The 21,596-nt window shown below is 33.4% G+C and overlaps 1 protein-coding gene across 1 annotated transcript; it reads left to right on the top strand.

The window, feature by feature from the left end:
• The first annotated feature begins 7,355 nt into the window (after nt 1-7,355).
• On the top strand, nt 7,356-16,370 carry LOC145120662 (ABC transporter G family member 28-like). Its single transcript, XM_079056462.1, has 14 exons — nt 7,356-7,596; nt 7,963-8,039; nt 8,191-8,475; nt 8,646-8,709; nt 8,787-8,933; nt 9,029-9,063; nt 9,426-9,499; nt 9,641-10,476; nt 11,567-11,863; nt 11,979-12,440; nt 13,410-13,558; nt 13,927-14,216; nt 14,305-14,441; nt 15,255-16,370. The coding sequence occupies exons 1-14, from the start codon at nt 7,364-7,366 to the stop codon at nt 15,409-15,411; spliced, it is 3,243 nt and encodes a 1,080-aa protein (XP_078912588.1). The 5' UTR covers nt 7,356-7,363; the 3' UTR covers nt 15,412-16,370.
• Nucleotides 16,371-21,596: the final 5,226 nt, after the last annotated feature.

Genomic DNA, 21,596 nt, shown 5'->3' with positions numbered 1-21,596 from the left:
TAAATGGTAAACTTAAATCAAAATTTCAGTTAAACTTGAAAAAAATCGAGAGACTATTTTATAAACAGTTAAAAGTTATAAATTATAGTGTTAAACTTAAATTGTTATCCTAAATTAACAAAAAAAACCATGAAACTATTTTTTATTATCATTCATAATTTTCAAATAAGTAACTTAAAAATAACTTACAATAAAAATAGTTAAAAGTAATAGTATATAAAAATTTATAATGTTATCTTTAAAAACAAAAACAACGTTTATTGTTTTAAATAATTACAATAAAAAAAACTCACAATATTCATCAAATAAATTTTAAAAAAGTTAAATTTCTGAAACCAAATTAAAATAATTAAGAGTTTGAATATACGTTATTTTAAATAACTTACAACAACAATAGTTAAAAGTAACATTATATACAAAAATTATATTGTTACCTTTAAACACAAAAATAATGTTTGATGTTTAAATAATTACAATGATAAAAATTAAAACCTTAAACAAATAAACTTTTTAAAATTAATTAATCTTAACAACAACTATAAATATCATTAAACCATATATTATATCTAATATTATTCATTAGTAACCAATGGTAGAGGTCATTGAGATAATTGAGATTATAGAATTTTAAAAGATGTCTATATTATCATATAATTCAAAACAAACAATGTTTATACCAACTTATTATAAGATTTATTATAGAAGAGCTAACAACAACGTCATTGATATATTTAAAAACCATATATCTGTAAAGATTTCAAATATATTGTTGTATTCTGCACAACACGTGGGTATTCGCCTAGTTTGTTATAATTATGATGAACATAAATGAAAATAATAAACCCTTTAAACATGACGAAAGAGTCATTATTATAATCATAATTAATATAAGGCATTCCAAATCTAAAAAATTGTTTTCTTCTAATTTTGAGATGAACAATTTAGGTTTACTTCACTATTTCCTTGGTCTTAAAGTGATACATTAATAGATAGTACTTATTTTGTTTAAATAAATATATGTATACCATCTTCTTTCCCATGTCGTTAGTAGTGATAATTTTAGTTTTTGATAATAAATCTGCAAAATAAATAATAACATCGATTGACTGAGGCTCATGTTTGACACGATTCGTTGAAACATATTTGTCGTCTGTTCCAACGGTGCAACAACCGAAGTAGTATGTACTGTCGGATTTGACCACTTGCATTAAAAAATTTGTCAGAAATAGTATGCAAGAGAATGAGAAAAACATATTCAATCTATAGGGACCAAAACTTTAAAGTTCTGCAAAAATTACACGAACCCAAAATTTTGGAGTTGCATTCGTGTCTGCAAGTCGCCCTCGCATACGAGTTCCATGATATTTGTCTACAAAATCCATGATTTACACGCCCTGTGGCGCATAGGTGTTGAAGTAAATCATACATAGAAGCTTGTAAACTCATTACACATCTATGCTTTTAAACTTACTAAGAGTTTGCTCCGTTTCAATGTGGGACACATTCCCACAACCACTTTATTTGCTTACTTTATTTTTTAAATACTCATCTTTGAGTATCGATATATAATTTACACATTCTCCATTTTGGACACAACATATATTGTTTCAAAGCTTTTACAGATGAGAACATAACCCACTGAGGATTAGAAATATATACAATATATATTTATATTTAAATGTGTCCAAAGTTTTAATAACAATATATATTTTTATTAAAATTCCCAACAATCCCCCACATGAATGGAGATCGATCTCTGCACATAAAGTTTCAATACAAAATTTCCAACAGATGAATCCTCCATAGGATAGGTATGTCTTACTCTTTGAACCCTACCTTGAGAACTATACTTAATCTCCTAGTTGTCAGTAGACACGATGTCGTTGAACTGGGCTACCATTTATGTAGACGACAATATAATTCACACAAGACTCTTATTGGTCCCGAAATATAAACACTCGTGTATGAATCTGAATATAAACGCGGAATAACAACACAAATATTCGACCAGTAAAAACCAATTTTATTTTTTGGGTTTTTCGTTTAAGCACGATGATTCAAAAATAACAAATACTTTGAATCCTCTCCAATAACTCACAAAGAACTCTCAGATCTCTCTACAGAAACTCTCTATCACACAAAATACAATACAAATCATCAACTCTCAACTTATAAGAGCGTCAATTATAAATACTAGTTTAACCTAACAAATCATCAACTCTCAACTTAGCTAAACAATGTGAATATATAATGTTTACTGAACTTCCGTTGTCCACATATATGCTATGAATGAGGGTTTTACCGACCAAGCCTTTGATCACTAATGTTTCGGTTTCCTGATGGTCGGGTGGGATAGGATCGTTCGGAGTGAAATCTGATCCTGCCCATTTTCTTTTATTTGTCGGAAACTTGCTATCTCCGAACCGTAGCATCATCACTTCTACGTCATACATCACCTCTTCTTTCTGGGCCTGCGAGACTTCTTTAGTTGGATCCGCTTTGTTTATTTCTTTTTCTCTTTTTAGTCCTTCGTAATCAGCAGTCGCATGCCCCAACTTTTTATGAAAGTCACAATACTGATTCGAATCCCGAGGATACCTTTTTCTTGAGTTTTTCCACCATTATCTCTTATTGCCTCCTTCTGGGATCGAACATCGTATACTTCATGCTTATAATGATTTGTTTGGTTGTGATTTCTCCCTCGATCTCTTCCTGTGGACCTCGAATGCCTTTCAGACCAGCTGGAGTTGTCCTAAACTAGACTTTTACGCAACGAACACGACTTTCTCTTTACGCTTTGTCAGAAGTGCTCTTCCTTTTTCCATGCGTATTTTTTCTGTGCTCTCCTTTTCTTTCCTTAGGAACCTTTTAACTTTTCTTAATAATTCCTCCGCATTGTTCCAATCTCACTCACTAGCTTACAAAAAAGTTCTCCTTCTAGTAGTCCATACAGGAAGGTCGCGATGATCTATCATCCCTCTTAGGCATCTTCCTGCTTATCTCATTGAAACATTTGAAATAGGCTTTTTTCGATTCTCTTTCTCTTTGCCTACAGGAAAATATAACATGGGTTTGTTGCTGAAACCTCCGTTGTTGTATGAAGCTATTGCAGAACGTTTAGATATCTCCTCGAAGTTGCCTATACTTCTTGGAGGGAGGCTTGCCAACTAGTAGCGAGATGACTCATCGAGGGTTCTTGCAAATTATAGGCACTACAACTTTGGATTGATAGGAATCATCTTGATTGTCCCACTGGAAGTTGGACACATTGATCGTACGGATCTCCCATGCCAAAATAAGGTTTCACCCTAGGTCCTTTCAAACCTATGGGGATGGGCATGTTATTTATGTCATCAGTGAACGGGTTCCTGAAATTTAGTTTCCCTAGGGCCCCATCATATTCCTTCCGGTTAACAACCTCCTGTGAGTCCCTTGGCCTCCGGTCCTCCTGGGTTCTTTGTTGTTTATGCTCTTCCTCCGTTTCTTTTCCTGTTGCTGCGCTTGAACGCCATATATGTACTGATACCCGACCGTCGTTATATCTTTTGCGTGCTTTTGTTTTTTTTCTATCTATTTGTATCCTTTTCATGGCTTTGAACTTTTGGAAATCTTCAAAGTCCCTCATCTCCTCCTCGTCCAGCATTCGTTCCTTCAAACCAACTTCATGAGGGGGAGCGTCTGGTTCTCTTACTATTGTGGCTATCTAAGGCGTTTCACCATGAGCTTCTAACGGTTGCATTCTCGTGACCGGACTGGTGTTTACGTCATTGCTAGGGTTTTCGGTAGTGACCATTTGTTGCATGGTCCCACGGGGTGGCGCCATGTGATGCCTATCAAGTTTTGGCCCTTGACGATCCTAAAGAGATGTAAGAGTGTGGGGTCCTGAGTCCTGAATAACAACACACAAGTGAGTCGTCCACCGGGAAAGTTCCCAGGAGAACACTCTGATGGTAAAGTCAGAAAGTAAGAGAAATGATTTGTTATCTTTAAAAGTGTAATTTGGTATGATGTTTTCTTCCCCTTGCCGACCCATCAAGGCTCTCTTTATATAATGGCTTTCCTCAGGAATCGGCGATCTGGGGTGCACAATGCATAGGAAGGTCTAATCCTCATTAATTCTCTTGTTACCGAAGGTACAAAAACGGTACTAAGGAGAGGTCATTAGTCATATCAATTCGGTATCGATGGACTGTTAGGAGACTTAAGTACTGTACGATCTGCACTTTGTCAGGACCATTAGTTGTTCGTCCCGTTACTTGAATATATCGCTTGTTCTTTTGTCCGACATTGTGTACCCGACTATGAACCCTCCTTCCAGCCTAACTTATCGGGCGATAGGCTCAATATCTGTGGTTCAGAAGCATATACCTCGGCGCTTTGGTATTTATGATCCGGAGGTATATACCGCGGTGAATCGGTATATACCTCATTAATTAACAGGTTCATAAACATTACAAAAAGAAAAACATTGATATCAATTTTTGATATTTTCTTGGTAGCTCTTTTTCATTTGCCATAGTTACTTGGAACATGTGATAGGGGTACTGTTTTCATGTGTTTTGGAATGACCTTGGTATTGGATATGGTATTTTTTTGGTTTGACATTTGATGATGAGTCGCAAGGGGTGTTATGAAAACAATTTGGCAACGTTGATCAATACAGCCATATCAACATCTAAAACTTAAACATATTAAATGCTTCCAACATGCTTTCACAAGTCTCTTAGCATCAGGATTGAAATAAGTGTATATTAGAGTCGTTGAATCTTCATTAGAATCAACAATTAGGTTCGAAAGAGTATATTTGCCCGATGAATATGAACTAGTGGAAATAAAAATAGGAGAAGGTAATTAGATGGTAGTTTGTTGATATATTCCTCAACTGCTAGTTATTCTACACTTTTGATCGTACGTACGATTGTGTCTTGATAAAAAAAATTACACATAAATTTGTTTAATCTATAATCTCTAATTGATACTATATATACATAAACACACTGGACATTGCAAAACCTCCCGTGAATGGATTGTGGTTTTCATTGACTATAAGATACAATACGACCTCTTACATGAGAAACGAATGCCATGATAAATAACCCTTGCAAAGGTAGTGGATGATTTTCAGTTTGTGTTAATAGATGCATAGGAAACGACGTGTCTATAAATAATCCTCGTGAAGACCACAAGATATAATTAGCGAGAGCATACTTTAAATTATTATGAAGTTAGTGACCGTTATGAGATGGTACCGTGAGAAGTTCATGAGGTAGACCTTTTCACTATATTGTAAATGAGCAAATTCATGTTAGGTCATTCACTTTCTTTATCTTACGAATGGCTTCGGTATCACTTGCATCAAGCTACCAAAGGAGGATGAGGTTGATATGTAATTGTGAAATCTCAAGGTGTCAATGTGAAGTTGAAGCTCTATTATTTACCTCTTGGACTCCCTTGAACTATTATATATATATATATATATATATATATATATATATATATATATATATATATATATATATATATATATATAATTTGCACATTTAAAGGGTCGCATAACAAATATCTTGATAGCAAGTGTAACAGACTCATATTTTGTGTTGTCTTTTTATATGATAAGACGAAAGACTCTAAACATTTCAGATGAATAGACGAGGAACTAAGTTTACAAGGCTACACATATTTGATGCTTGAAATGCACGACAAGTTGAAAGATACACAACTTCGAACAAAAGGAAGCTCAGTTAAAGTAAACAAAGAAGAACGCAAAAAATTAGTTTTGAAATTAGAAGATCAAATATTGAAATTGAAGGAACTCAAGGAAATGCAGTTGGAGTTGAAGAAGCAGAACAAAAACATTAGTTTGGAGTTTGAAACAACAGTTTGCAAATGTTAACGACAATAGTGATTTTCACAATGTACATTGTAATTTTTGTTTTGTTTGTTTTGTTTTGTTTTGTTTTTTCTTTTGTGAAAATACATGTGATGGCTTTGTTTGATTATTAGAAATATTATTTTCTTCATAAATAATTATTGTTCCAGTAAAGAACAAATAAATATATAATCAAGAAATCCGATAAAGATTTCAATCTTTTAAAGAACGATTTGTTAAATTACAAATATAAAAAATCGAACAAACCAAACAAATAAGTTATTGAAACACAAACTAATAGGAGGTGGAAATACTTGAGAGTCACTAAATACACAAGCCTCTTTACCACCGGGAGAATTGTTACATAACTTTTAATAATTCCAGTGTACTCATATATACGGTGCCTTAATCATTCTATACTAAACACCAACAAAATATGAAAAAAAAAATTAAGCATTTTTCATAATGTTAACGTGATCCCATACGAAGCATCAAATGCATGGTCATTAAAGATCCTCTGCACACTACATGTACCTTAATTCTTGTAAGTTGCATGTTTTCCTTTTTCATGCAATAACAAGAATTCATATTCATTAAAATGACCATGGACTGCCTTCAAGTTAACGCATTTTTAAGCATAAATTGTGGTTTTTTAAGCTGTTTGCTTCTATTTCTATATTTAAACTAAAACAATATATATAGCCAAGATTACAATAATTCTGCGAAACAGAAGAGATTTAAAATATGTAAAACCGAAAATCATTTATGAGTTATTTGGATATAATCAATGATATATGATACATCATCATCTTTGTCTGCATTGTCTTCTTCAACATATATCTTTTGCAAAATTTTGTCTGCATTATCTTCTTCAACATATATCTTTTGCAAAATTTGGCAATATATGGTTTATTGTAGTGGTTTTTTTCCTTCGTCCTCAACTTCCGCTACATGTACAAAATTAAGTGGATCTCGCGAGTATTTAGCGAGCTTACGTACCTAGTAATTATGTAACCGTAGGACATAAAGTAAGTTTGAGAAGAATAATTTGCGTTCGCAAAACCATATAAAACAAAAACTTAACTGTTGTTTTTTAATAATGAAATTTAAAAGATTATCTTATTTGACATGGCTATTTTACTAAAGTAGTATATTCATATAAATTCCTTACATATTAACTGTTTCATAACATATGAATTTGACGAGCCAAAAGAAGCCACGAAGACCATGACTCAGTAAAAGCTGTCGTTGCAGGATTGCAACTACCACTATCACTCTCCTTTCCTCCTTCCTCTTCCTACATCCTCTCCCCGCCATATCTTTCTCCGAAGAAATCCACCAAACACAAGAAACAAAAATGGAAAATCAAAAACCTAACAGATTTTCTTCATTCGAATCATACGCGAGCTCCGATTCACGCTCCAATGAACAACAATCAGATCCCGGCAAGAAATCGCATTTTCAGGTGGTGATTCAAAGGATCAAAGGAACAGGATGACCAACATTCTGATTTTCACCACCTTCATTGCGATAATATTGGGGATAAAATCACCGGCGCCTTTAACTCACCTGGCCACCGCCCAACAGTACCCTGATCCCGAAACCATAAAGAAAAATCCCGCCAAATTAGACGAAGCCACCAAATTAATCTATAGTCGATTCAATTCTATATCCTCACTTTTCCATGAGGATGCCATGGATGATCTTGGCTTCTGCATGAAAAACATGTAAGTCGTAGGGTTTTTTCTCCATCCGTTTTCTTAAATTCATTATCTTGCCATTAATCTAAGTTCAATTTCAAGTAAACATTCGTAAATAATCATTGCTTAATTCGTCTAGATTTCTCTTAAACTTACCTTTTAAGTTGATACTATGTTATTGGTTTCTTTCCTAATGCAAATCTAAACTAAAACCTACATAACAAATAGCAATCCAGTTGTGTTTATCTTAAGATTTTAAACATAATTTGAACTTTTACAACATGTAAACGCATTACTTAGGTTAGATCTTAATGGATTTAGCCTTTGTAATATCAAATTTTACTAAACGCACTTCAGTTTAACAGTTTTTATCATTTCATCATCAATTTCCAGAACTGCTGAGTGGAACGAAGCTTTTGATTTCTCGGGTGATACAAAATTCTTGTCTAATTGCATCCAAAAGACAAACGGTAAAAACTAAAAACAATTACTTTTATCTATTTTTCTAGACGACTCTTTTCATAGGTTCAATTTGGATAGGTTATTTTGATCATCCTTTGTTGCAGTACTACTACTACTACTATGTAGTTGATGTTGAATAATTCATATATGAATTTATAGGCAATATCCTTCAGCGACTATGCACTGCAGCAGATATAAAATTCTATGTAACTGTTCTCTCAGAAGCTGAGAAACAAGGATTTAAGATAACTAATTACATAAAAGGTAACAAGAACTGTAATCTTAAATCTTGGGTTTCTGGATGTGAACCTGGTTGGGCTTGTTCTGTTGAGAAAGACACTGAAGTTGATCTAAAAAACAAAGACGAAATCCCTTTTAGAACTTCTGATTGTGAACCTTGTTGTGAAGGTTTCTTCTGCCCCACTGGCCTCACCTGTATGATTCGTAAGTTTCATCATCATCTTATTATTATTATAAATATAAACAAAAATCTCCTAATCCAAAAGTTAATTCAAGTAGCTTTTTGGAGCTTTTTGCTTTTACATAAGCTATCAGCTACCAGCTAGTTTTTCATAAAGGTTAAGATTGACATATCTTTTGTTTTGTAATTGAAGCTTGTCCTTCTGGATCATATTGTCCTCTTGCTCGGCTTAATCCCAAGACTAATATGTGTGATCCGTAAGTTTAATTTCCGTTTTTACCCTTTGTTAAACTTAAACAATTCTGATTCCTTAAAAATACTTTACAAAATGTAGATATCGATACCAACCACCACCCGGGGCCACTAACCATAGTTGTGGTGGGGCAGATGTTTGGGCAGCTGTTGTAAATAGCCGTGAGGTTTTTTGTCCTGCTGGCTTCTTCTGCCCGAGTTCTGTTGAGAAATATTCTTGCCAATATGGGTATATTATTATAATTATTATTATTATATTATATTATATAGTATTATAAAATAGTTGCATCATTATTTACTTGATGGTTGTTTATCTTATGTCAGACATTACTGCAGACTTGGATCAACATCTCAAACAGGTAAAATTTTCTCCTTTAGTTTTTGGCACATTTTGTTAGAAGGGAAAATGTGATAACCTTTATGTTTGCAAGTTTTTGTCAGTTTTACCCAAAGTAGTATTTTAGGTCCATTAATGCCTCAAGTTCATAATTTTGTTTTTTTTTTTTCAATTTTACCCTTTTTGCAAATTTATGTGGTAAAACGGAACATTTATGCTAAACTTAAGGGCTTTAATAAACAAGAGGATAAAATTGAAAAAAAAAAAGTTACAAATTTGAGGCATTAATGGACATAAAATACGACTTTGGATAAAACTTGCAAACTTAAGGGTTTTTATGTCATTATCCCTTGTTAAAAATCTAGATTACTTAAATATATGCAGAGTGTTTACAATTGGCTACATGCAACAAAGAGGCTTCAAATCAGAATATTACTGCATACGGATTAATAACTTGTGTAAGTGCGTATCTTACTCGATAATACTAAGGGCCTGTTTCTCTTTTCTTTTTTTTGGTATTAAGTCATATCATGTTTGTATGGATAAAGTGTTGTAGTAATTAAATGACCATTTTACCCATATTCATTTATGGATGCCAGGGAGGATTGACACTTGTCCTTTTGATATTTTACAACTGCACGGGTCAAGTAATATCCACAAGAGAAAAACGAAAAGAAAAATCAAGAGAAGCAGCTGCACAAAGTGCAAAAGAATTAGCACAAGAAAGATGGAAAGCTGCAAAAGAAAATGCAAAAAGAAAAGCAGTTGGAATACAAACATCATTATCAAGAACATTTTCACGAAGAAAACCCACAATTTCAGACACCTCAAAAGATCCAATCCCTTCATCTAGAGATGAAAACGAAGATCAAAACAATCTCACAATGATGATTCATGATCTTGAAGATGACCCTGAAAGCCACGATGGATTCAATGTTGAAATTGGAGACAAACATTTAAAGGGTTCAAAACCTAAAAAACTCCACACACGTAGTCAAATATTCCAATACGCATATGGGGAAATTGAAAAGGAAAAAGCAATGCAACAACAAAATGGGGATTTGACATTTTCGGGGGTTATTTCTATGGCTACTGATACGACTATGAGGATTAGACCTAGAATGGAGGTTTCTTTTAAGGATTTGACTTTGACTTTGAAGGGGAAAAAGAAACATTTGTTGAGATGTGTGAGTGGAAGTATTTATCCTGGACACGTGTCAGCTGTTATGGGTCCTTCAGGAGCTGGAAAAACAACGTTTTTATCTGCTTTAACTGGAAAAGCAAGTGGATGCACTGTGAATGGATCGATTCTTATAAATGGGAGGGATGAATCCATGAATTCTTATAAGAAAATTATTGGGTTTGTTCCTCAAGATGATATTGTTCATGGTGATTTGACTGTTGAGGAGAATCTTTGGTTCAGTGCTAAGTGTAGGTATGTTGTTATTAGTGTGTAATTCTTAATTATATAAAAAGTTGAATAGTCGATATAAATATATAATTCACTTAATTAGGAAACACTAATAATTTTCCACTTAGGAGCACTTTTGTGACAAACCAACACATTATCAAGTTTTTTTTAGGGTTAATCTCATAAAAGACCTTATATGGTTATATAATATGTTTTTTCTGGATTAAACCTCAACTTTATTTTTTGGATGAAAAAAACCTTGCATTTTTTCGTTTTTTCCAAACAAACCCTCAAATTGTCTTTTTTTTTTCAAAAAAAACCTTCAGCCTTCTAAATGCTTCAGACAAACGCTTAACTTTTTTTAGTTTTTCTCAAAAAAACCCTAACATTTTATAAATTGTTTTGGAAAAAAATGACTAGAAGGACCAAATCGGAAAAAAGATTAATTTCAAAAAAGACCTTATATTTTATATTTTTTTTTTTCTGGATTAAACCTCAAATTTATTTTTTAACTGAAAAAGACCTTGTATTTTTTTCATTTTTTCCGATATGGTCATTTTAGTCATTTTTTTCCAAAAAAAAATGTAAAATGTGAGTCTTTTTTGAGAAAAACTAAAAAAATAGAGCGTTTATTTGGAAGCATTTAGAAGGTTGAGTGGTTTTTTCGGAAAAAAAAAATACAAAGTCGAGTGCTGTTTCGGAAAAAATCAAAAAACACAACTACACAAGGTTTTTTTAGACAAAAAATAAATTTGATGTTTAATCCGGAAAAAACACAAAATATAAGGTCTTTTTTTAGATTAGCCCCGGAAAAAATAAAAAAATACAAAGTTTTTTTCAGGCAAAAGTTTAATCCAGAAAAAACACAAAATATAAGATTTTTTATAAGATTAACCCTATTTTATCTCAAATTACTTGCAAAAAAAAAAATCATGGTTTCATGAAACAAACCTTAATTCTCTTTCCAAGTTGAAGTTCAACCTTAGCTTTACAAAACCCTAAAACATCCTCATACAAACTTCTCATATATCAAATATATGTAACAAAAGCAAAATTAAACTTGAATCTTGAAGGAGACTTAATTTTATTACATTTTTTCTCTGAATATCTCCAGACTTCCAGCGAATCTTTCTCGAGCTGATAAAGTTCTTGTTGTAGAAAGAGTGATCGAGTCTTTAGGCCTTCAACACATAAGAAACTCTTTAGTTGGAACAGTAGAAAAACGAGGGATATCAGGGGGACAAAGAAAGAGAGTAAATGTGGGTTTAGAAATGGTTATGGAACCTTCTCTTTTAATTCTAGATGAACCCACTTCCGGTTTAGACAGTTCTTCTTCTCAATTACTTCTTAAAGCTCTTCGTCGTGAAGCCCTTGAAGCTGTTAATGTGTGCATGGTTGTACACCAACCAAGGTACGTAACCTTTATTATTATTATTATTATTATTATTATTATTATTATATTAAATTAAATAGGAATAAGTTTCCAAAATACCCCTCAAATTAACATGTAACATTATGTTTTTCAGTTATAGCTTATTCAGGATGTTTGATGACTTAATCCTTCTAGCAAAAGGTGGACTTGTTGCATACCTTGGACCTGTAAAAAAAGTGGAAGAATATTTTTCAGGAATTGGGATCGATGTTCCAGAACGTGTAAATCCACCAGATCATTATATTGATATATTGGAAGGAATGGTCAAATGTTCGGTCAACTACAAAGAGCTTCCGGTCAAATGGATGCATCATAACAGTTACCCTATACCCCTAGACATGAGAGATTCAGATTCATCTGAATCCGGTCAGGATTCTGTTGGAGGTTCATCCACCTCAGCTGCCCACCAATCTTATGCAGTGGAATTATGGCAGGAGTTTAAGCTTTTTGTTCAAATGAAAAATGATGATTTTTTAAGTTATTTTAAAAGGAGGAAAGATTTGTCTAATCGTGTTACCCCGGGTGTACTTCGACAATATCGATATTTTCTAGGGAGGTAATTTATAAATATTTTATCTTTCTAATTCGTTGCACCGTTTTTGATACCAAGTACTATATTCGTTTTGTCTTGAAGTTATAAGTATATTTTTAAAAGCACCTTTTGCCTCGTATAGCCAAAATAAAGCATTTCTATATAATTTATTTCGAATTAATTCCGTGTGTTTTATTTAAATATGTATTGTGCTTTAAGATATTAAAGAGTATTATCTTTTTAAATAAGTTTGAAACGTATAAGTTAAATGTAACATATATCATAAACTAATGTCACGGGCAAAATAAGAAAAGTCCATATATTTTGTTAATTTTTGTGGTTTAACCATTAATTTAGGGCAAAATACAGGAAAGCCACTTTATTTCAATTTGTTCAATGAAAGCCACCCAAGTTTGATGAAAAAAAAAATTATGTCGGCCACTTTGAACTGTGATATCAGTTTAAAGTGGTTGCAATAGAAAATTTTGTTAAAGTTTAGGGGCTTTGGTGAAATATTTAGTGTCAAAATTTTTACTAAAGCCATTCAACAATTTTCTATTGTAACTATTTTAACCTGAGGTCAAAGTTATCACCATAGAAAAAACTGTCAAACTTAGGTGATTTTATTAGTGGAACGGAAATATAGCTCGTCAAACCATAAAAATAACCAAAATATATTGGCTTTTATGTACTTTTGCCCTTTTTTATAATATAATATTACAAGTAACAAATCATATTATATATACTATATGATTATATAATAATAACAAGTGAACAAAATTCAAAGTTAAAGGACCAAATTGTACAAAATAAAATTTTAACACCAAATTTGGTATTGGTTGGAGATGCTAGTGTTTTCATATGCAAATTAAAATTCTGGAATTTTTATGGGCATGTGATGAAGTTTTAGCATATAAGTTTGTTCAATTTGCATTAAGGTATCTTTTTATTTTACATTTTTTGGCTCATTTATTTTAAATATTTTTTTTCCAGGGTGGCGAAGCAAAGAATACGAGAAGCTAGGCTACAAGCTGTGGATTATTTGCTTTTGTTGATAGCTGGAATTTCTTTAGGAACACTCGCTAAAGTGAGTGATGAAAACTTTGGGGCAGTTGGATATACTTACACCATCATTGCTTTTTGTAAGTTTAAAAACTCAATGTTTTTTTAGCTTATTACAATTATAAAAATAATCAATGTTAGGTAGCTATCAATAAATTAAATTCCCAGCTTCCCAAAATAAATGCAAAACATTTTCTTTTTTAAATGAAAACCCAGATTACCTCTTTGTCTTTAGTAATCATCACAAAAATAAATTTGCACGGATCATAAGAAAATATTAATGGCATTGATTTCAATGGTCCCCAATACTTTTTTTTGGTCATATAACCTTCCCATTTTTTGTTATTTTCGTGATTAACCTTAGAAGAAATCGAACTGATGCAGGTTTGTAATAGTATTTTAATAAAGAAAAATCTAATTTTGTATATATTTTTTTGCTGACTTTCAGCTTTACTCAGCAAGATTGCGGCTATGAGATCATTCACATTAGATAAATTACAATTCTGGAGAGAACGCTCTTCTGGAATGAGTTGCTTTGCATACTTTTTTTCAAAAGATACAATCGACCAATTCAACACAGTAATAAAACCCGCAGTTTACCTCTGCACATTTTACTATTTTAACCCTCCAAGATCCTCCATCGTCGATAATTACATCATCTTACTTTGCTTGTTGTACTGTGTGTCTGGGTTCGCTTATGCCCTTGCTATCTACCTCGAAGCTGGTTCTGCCCAATTAGTGAGTCAAAATTACCTATTTGCCCTTTTACCGATTGTTAGAAAAGATCAATAACATTGATTTAATAATTTTTTTTTGGGGTTTATAGTGGTCGGTGTTGCTTCCTGTTGTGTTGACCCTTATTGCAACTCAAGATGATGAGAAGGGATCGATTATACCTTTTATAAAAAAGTTTTGTTACCCTGCTTGGGCTTTGGAAGCATTCTTGGTAGCTAATGCCGAAAGGTTTGACATCATTTTATTTTTACACTTTTTGATTTTTTTTTTTAGTTGTAAAAATAAAATCACACCACCCACTACAACTTTGTAAAAATAATTATACTTCCAGCAAACTTTTAGCTGACCCACTATCATCATAGCATCATAAAGTATACAACAGTCTCCTAGCTAGTCTCCTAGCTGGTTGACATAAGAGCCAAATGGCCACATTTGAATTAGAACTCCCCTTTTCTTTTCATTATGATGTAAACAATCTTAACCAGACTAAATGACTATTTTACCTTTACATTCCAACAAACTATTTTCATTCTAACAAACTATTTTACCCTTACATTTCAACAAACCATTTTCACAATTTTAATGAGACTAAATGACTATTTTACCTTATATTCCAACAAACCATTTTCAACTAACTATTTTACCCTTTACATTCCAACAAACCATTTTCACAATCTTAATGAGACTAAATGATTATTTTACCCTTACATTCCAACAAACCATTTTCATTCCAACAAACTATTTTACATTTACATTCCAACAAACTATTTTCACAATCTTAATGAGATTAAATGACTATTTTACCCTTACATTCCAAAAAACCATTTTCAAAAAAGGAATATAGTTAAAAGGGTTGGTGTCTAGACACACTAAGCTATGTTTTTTTACTTAACCCATCAAGTCATTCTATCTGGATTAAGTTAAAAAAAAAAAGAAACAATCATATATAGTTGTCCACATTAAATGCTTACTCATTAAGTTCATTAAGTAAAAAAAGAAACAAATTTTATTAAATAATTTTCTTTGTAATTGCTAAATTAGGTATCGGGCAGTGTGGTTGCTGACAAGATGTGCAGCAATTGCGAAGAGAGGTTATGATCTGAGGGACTGGAAATTTTGCTTAATACGATTAATGGTGGCTGGTTTAGCTTTTCGTATTTTAGCTTTATTTTTATTAGTAGCATTCCAGAAGAAGTGAGTAAATCCAGGCTGGCAAAAATAATAAAAAACATGAAATCATAAGAATACGGTAACCTTAAATGCAAGAATCTTGGAACAATGATCTTTGCCAGCTCGAAATTTTTCAAGTTTCTCAAGAGTCATGTGATATGATGAAGCAGTGATGGATGGATAAGATCAACAAGTGATTATTGTATCTATCTGTAAATTTTAATGTGAATAGACTGTTTGTACAAAGATGGATTCATGAATAGATTGTGTATATAATGTGAAAAAAATATGGTAAGGAGTATTATACTTATATACATATAGAAGTCATTTGTGTTGTATTTATTGCAAAACTCATATCGTGTAAATGAGTTGTCATTTGTGAGTTACACGTGTTGTAAAATATTCTTGAAGGTTGAAGTTGCAAGAGTTGTTCTTGAAGATTGAAGTTGTGTTCTTGGTTGTGGTGATTTGAAGGGTTTTTTTTTTTTTGGAGGAGGTTTAAGGAGGGTATTTGGAGGGTATTTAGAGGGTGTTTGGAGAGTATTTTGAGGTTGTTTGGAGGTTGATATAAGGTGGTGATGGTGGTGAAAGTTTATGAAGATGATGATGTTTGATGGGTTGAAGATGAACACCTTGAGTTTGAATGAAGAAGATGAAGATGGTTGATGTTCTTCATTTTTGGTTGTTGTTGATCTTGATGTTCTTGGTTGGGAGAGTTTTTTTTTTTTGTGTATGGAGATGTAGCTAGAGGTATTACAAAGAAAAAGAACACACACGAACTATATCTCACTTATTCTCTATACATACACATGTATACATATATGAGAGAACAAGAATCTTCTTCACTTGAGTGTTTGTTGAAAGTAGTGGCTGCAAGTTGTAGTAGGGTAGGAGGTAAGAACGTGGGAGTGGGTTTTGCTTTTTCATTTTTAATTCTCCACCGAGAGATATGAGTTTTAAATTCAATTAATGAATTGAATTTTCATATTTGACCCTTGAGTTTTTGAAGTCTTGACATTTTTATCTCTTGATTTGTTTTGTCTTCAAACGATCAAATATGCGGCTATTTTTCCGTCTTTGCGTATTTTTGTATTTCATAATTAAGCACGAATCCATACAACCTGAAATAACTGATAATATTTGTTAGATAATATAAAAACAGTTCGTATTATTTCAGTGATGGTCACATACAAAAATAATTTTCAACAATTTCCCCATATGTGATCATTACTGAAATAAGGACAGGTATGATATAATTATATTGACAGTTCTGAACTTTTGAAGATTCAAGATAAAATATTTGTCAATAGATAAGATATATAAAACATAGTGATTGTTTTGAAAGTTTGTGACTTTGTTTAACATATCTTATGTAAAAGATTTTCAGAAATTTGTTTCCGAATCAAAGTCTCGGGTTCGGTTATCAAAGGGTAGCTATATATGTATCTAAAGAAATTTCTTTAGATTTTATAGCATTATTAACGACGACAAGTGGTCTAACAGGTCGATTCAGATGAACGCTCATAGGTATAGCTCACACTTCCCTTGGGTGTTTGGTTGTTCTGGCAGCAGAACAAGTTAATGATCACTAAAAATGAGTGATATCTCTCTCTGACGACTCACACTCATATTGGAGGTGTTCAGCTATGTTTTTCCTGAAAGGTCACTTAGTCTCATTATTAGATAATCAATCACATAAGACTGGTTACTGCATTACTCAGCGGGTTTCTTCATTTATGCCATTAACTTTGACGCTCTCTCCGTCGGGAAATACATGTAGAGGGGTTTAGCAATTTTCATAGTGCAGTTTGCATCTAAGAATCTTCAGTGATGAAGGCTACAGTATCCCGGGAAATCCATTGTTGTTGGAGCTTCTTCTTTGGTGGTATCATGTTTGTTGATCAATATCGATTTATTGTAAAAAGATATTTTGTTTTAGCATCAAGAATTTGCTACATTTGAGAAAATTGGGTTTTTTGTGAGTATCTGTCTTGCGGGATTAAGATATATTCTTTTGTGAAAAATGGCTAAAAACAGATCACGGAATCTTATGATGTTTGTTTTGAAATAACCATTTGGTTGAAAAGTTTGTTTGAAAATACCAAATGTAGAATATTTTTGTTTTCTTTGGTATTTCTTCGGTGAATGATTTGGCCCTTTTTGTTGATTCGTCTTTATCTTGATTCGTCTTTGACGATTGGATGTGGATAGATCTTTGTTTTTCTTTGATAAGTGATTGTTGAAGTCTTTTTCATTTCGTCTTTTCTTGTTGATGGATCACGGGATATCAAGACTTCATTTTTGGTTGGCTTATATCTAGGTAGGGATTGGTGGCATAAAAGACAGTTTGTCTAGTATGTAAGAAATGAATGTATCGTCCCTGGTCATTTTGATATCTAAGCAAAAATGAGACCGTGACAATGTATAATCGGATATGCCTTATAAGCAATAGTGACACACCTAAGCTCACAAGAAATGAATTCCACAGTGATATAGATTGACGAGGCACAAATTCTCACATGAGTTTTTGTTTTCATCTGAACCTCCTAACCTTATGTCCCTTGATTTTTTTAAAATCGTCAATAATGAAATAAAATCGAAGGAAATAAAGTTATATACATTATGAAAAGTATGAGATTTGAACCTTCACTCCAATTGAGAATCAATATGACTTAAAATCTTCATCGAGCATAAGCATCTGAAAATTAAGTCAAGAGACGATTAATCACAAGGTTCTATAAAAGCTTATTATGGCAAGTCTTTTATTATGTTTTTGAAGATTTGTTTTTCTGAATGTTTTTGGAAATATTGGTTATTTGAATGTTTTTGGAAATATTGGTTATTTGAATGTTTTTGGTATTTTTGAAAGGAAAGCAATTTTTAATTGTTTTTGAATTTTCTTTTTGAATGAAAGTAAACACACTTTTGTACAAAAAAAAAAGTAAAAGTTTAAGGATGGATGTTATCTGGATTTAACATTCCTAGACAGCCTAGGAAGTATTGAAACTTTGTTTCATCGAGAGCCTTAGTGAAGACATCGGCAATTTGATCTTCGGAGTTGATGAAGTGTAGTTCGATATGACCCTTTTGAATGTTGTCTTTGATAAAGTGATATCGAATGTCGATGTGCTTTGTCATGGAATGGTGAACGGGATTGTGAGAAATGGCAATTGCACTGGTTGAGTCACAAAATATGGGAATTTGTGAGATTTTGAAGCCATAGTCACGCAGTTGAGTTTGCATCCATATGACTTGTGAACAACAGCTGGCGGCAGCGACATATTCAGCTTCTGCTGTTGATGTGGATACACAAGTCTGTTTCTTTGAAGTCCAACTCACTAGTCTACCTCCTAGGAATTGACAGCTACCAGATGTACTCTTCCTATCTAGCTTGCATCCTCCGTAGTCTGAGTCGGTGAAAGCGTTTAGCTGAAAATCGGATTTAGCTGGATACCAAAGGCCAAGTTTGGGAGTGCCTTTAAGGTATTTGAAGATGCGTTTCACAACAACTACATGGGATTCCATAGGATTTGCTTGGAATCTGGCACACATACATGTAGAAAACATGATGTCAGGTCTGCTGGCAATGAGGTATAAGAGTGATCCGATCATTCCATGATATCTTTTCTGGTCAACGGGTTTTCCATTTAAGTCTGCATCAATTTTGTATCCAAAGGCCATTGGGGTTTTTGCGGTATTGGATTTGTCCGTTGAAAAGCGAGTGAGTAGGTTTTTGACATAATTCTCTTGGTTGATGAAAATGCCATCAGTTGACTGTTTGATTTGAAGTCCGAGAAAAGTAGTCATCTCCCCAATCATGCTCATTTCAAATTTGCTCTTCATTAGATCTGCAAACTTAACACTCAAAGATTCATCAGTAGAACCGAAAATAATGTCATCAACATATATTTGTACGATTAACAGATGTTTATTAAATATTTTACGAAAGAGGGTTTGATCGATTGAACCTCTTTTAAAACCTGATTCTTCGAGAAAGGTTGACAACGTGGCATACCAGGCTCGGGGTGCTTGTTTTAATCCATAGACAACTTTCGGCAATTTAAAGCTGTGATTTGGAAATTTGGGATCTTCGAAACCTGGTGGTTGTTGGATGTATACTTCACGATCTATCTCTCCGTGTAGGAATGCACATTTAACGTCCATTTGGAATACTTTGAAATTCTTATGTGCAACATATGCAAGAAAGATGCGAATTGCTTCAATTCTGGCAACTGGAGCATATGTTTCATCGTAGTCGATTCCTTCTTGTTGTGAATATCCTTTGACTACAAAACGTGCCTTGTTTCGACAAATGATTCCTTGATCGTCAATCTTGTTTCTGTATACCCATCTTGAACCTATAACAGTAACATCGGGTGGAGTAGGAACAAGATTCCATACGTCGTTTCTTTCAAATTCTGCTAGCTCTTCTTGCATAGCTTTTACCCAGTCTGGATCTTTGAGAGCAGAATGTATGGTTTTGGGTTCAATCATGGATAAGAAGGCTCCAAATAAACATTCATTTGTGGATGCGGCTCTAGTCTGAATGCCTGAGTTGGGATCTCCGATGATTTGGTCTGTAGGATGATTTCTGGTCCACTTTATTAAGCGATTCTCTTCCGCTATAATAATTGGAGTATCCCATTGTTCTTCTCCGGGGGTTTCATATTGGAATAGGTTTGAAGGTTCCCCCATAAATGATGCATCGGGATTGTTTTGGCTATTTGGGGATGGGGTGTTAAAAGGAGGATTTGGTGTTTGTTCCAAAGAGGAAGTATGTGTTGGTGGTTCCCCCTCGAATTGATCTGCATCATTTTGGTTTGTTTGTGGAGTTCCTTCAGTGGGTGTTCCTGTAGGATCAATTGAAGTAGTTAGAAGTTCAGAATTGTAAGCGGTTTTTGGTTGTTCAAAAAGTAAATCAAGATCGATTTCAATGTCTATGTCAGGAGAAGGTGTTTGTTGAATTGGATTTTAAAAAATATTATCAATCATTTTAGAACCAAAATGTTCACGATCCAATTTCCTGACATAAAATTCGTCGAAATGAACATCGGTACTTTCTTCAATTACTCTGGTACGTTTGTTCAGTACTCGATAAGCAGCTGAGGAAAACGAGTAACCAAGGAAAATTCCTTCGTCCGACCTTGATTCAAATTTTGAAAGGTGATCTTTATTGTTCTTTATGAAGCATCGACAACCAAAAATATGGAAAAATTTGATGTTTGGTTTTCGGTTTGTTGGAAAATGTTTTTGTATGTGACCATCACTGAAATAAGACGAACTGTTTTGATGTTATCTAACAAATATTATCAGTTATTTCAGGTTGTATCAATACGTAATCAAAACGGTATATACGAAAACACGTGAATGACAAAAACGCAAAGACGTAAATTCACAACTCGACAAGTCTCAAACCGCATGAAGATAAGAATCTCAAGACTCAAGTCATGCAACTCAAACCACTTGCAAAACCGAATACAAAGATCACAAACGAATCAAACCAAAGCAAGATGATTCACGAACCCGACTCGACTCGCATACCCGCGGATATCATGGATCAAATCCAAAATTCAGAACCAAAACCATTCAGGTCCCGCGACCAGCCCGCGGCCCGCATGACAAACCGCACAAAACTGATCAGGTCCAGCGACCGACCCGCGGCCCGCGCCCATACCCGCGTAGATCGAGATTTTCAATTCAGCTATTCAGAACGCAAGACGCGACCTACCCAGGGCCCGCACCCATACCCGCGACCCGCGCCCATACCCGCGTACATCGAATTTTTACTTCAGCTATTCAGATCGCAAGAAGCAGCCATGCACGCGACCGACCCGCGGCCCGCGCGCACACCCGCGTAAAACTCATCCATGCAAGAAATACCCACGAATATATATTATATATATGTATATTGTGTGTATATGTATATATATATATATATATATATATATATATATACATATATATATATATATATATATATATATATATATATATACATGTATCGTATATATATACATATGAAGGAAGAAACAAGAAAACACAAAAGCAAAAGTCTCCATCACAAGTGTTTCTTCTTTCTTTCTAAACTCACAGCTTCATCATCACTTCCAGCATACATACCACCTAGAAATTACTTTTGAATATATATACATGCACATGCATAGTGTATATGTGTATGTGCTGTGAGGAAAGAAAGCAAAGACAACACAAAAG

This window comes from Lactuca virosa, chromosome 6, assembly GCF_052849685.1.
Source record: "Lactuca virosa cultivar CGN04683 chromosome 6, Lactuca_virosa_CGN04683_v6, whole genome shotgun sequence".
NCBI lineage: Eukaryota > Viridiplantae > Streptophyta > Magnoliopsida > Asterales > Asteraceae > Lactuca > Lactuca virosa.
Note: the sequence above shows the minus strand (reverse complement) of the source record. Positions and strands in the feature narration are given on the sequence as shown.

Excerpts from the sequence above, each read along its gene's own strand:
- LOC145120662 (XM_079056462.1), top strand. The coding sequence starts at position 7,364 with ATGACCAACATTCTGATTTTCACCACCTTCATTGCGATAATATTGGGG. Across the intron at positions 7,597-7,962 it reads GGCTTCTGCATGAAAAACAT|AACTGCTGAGTGGAACGAAG; the intron begins GTAAGTCGTAGG and ends ATCAATTTCCAG. Across the intron at positions 8,710-8,786 it reads AAGACTAATATGTGTGATCC|ATATCGATACCAACCACCAC; the intron begins GTAAGTTTAATT and ends TACAAAATGTAG.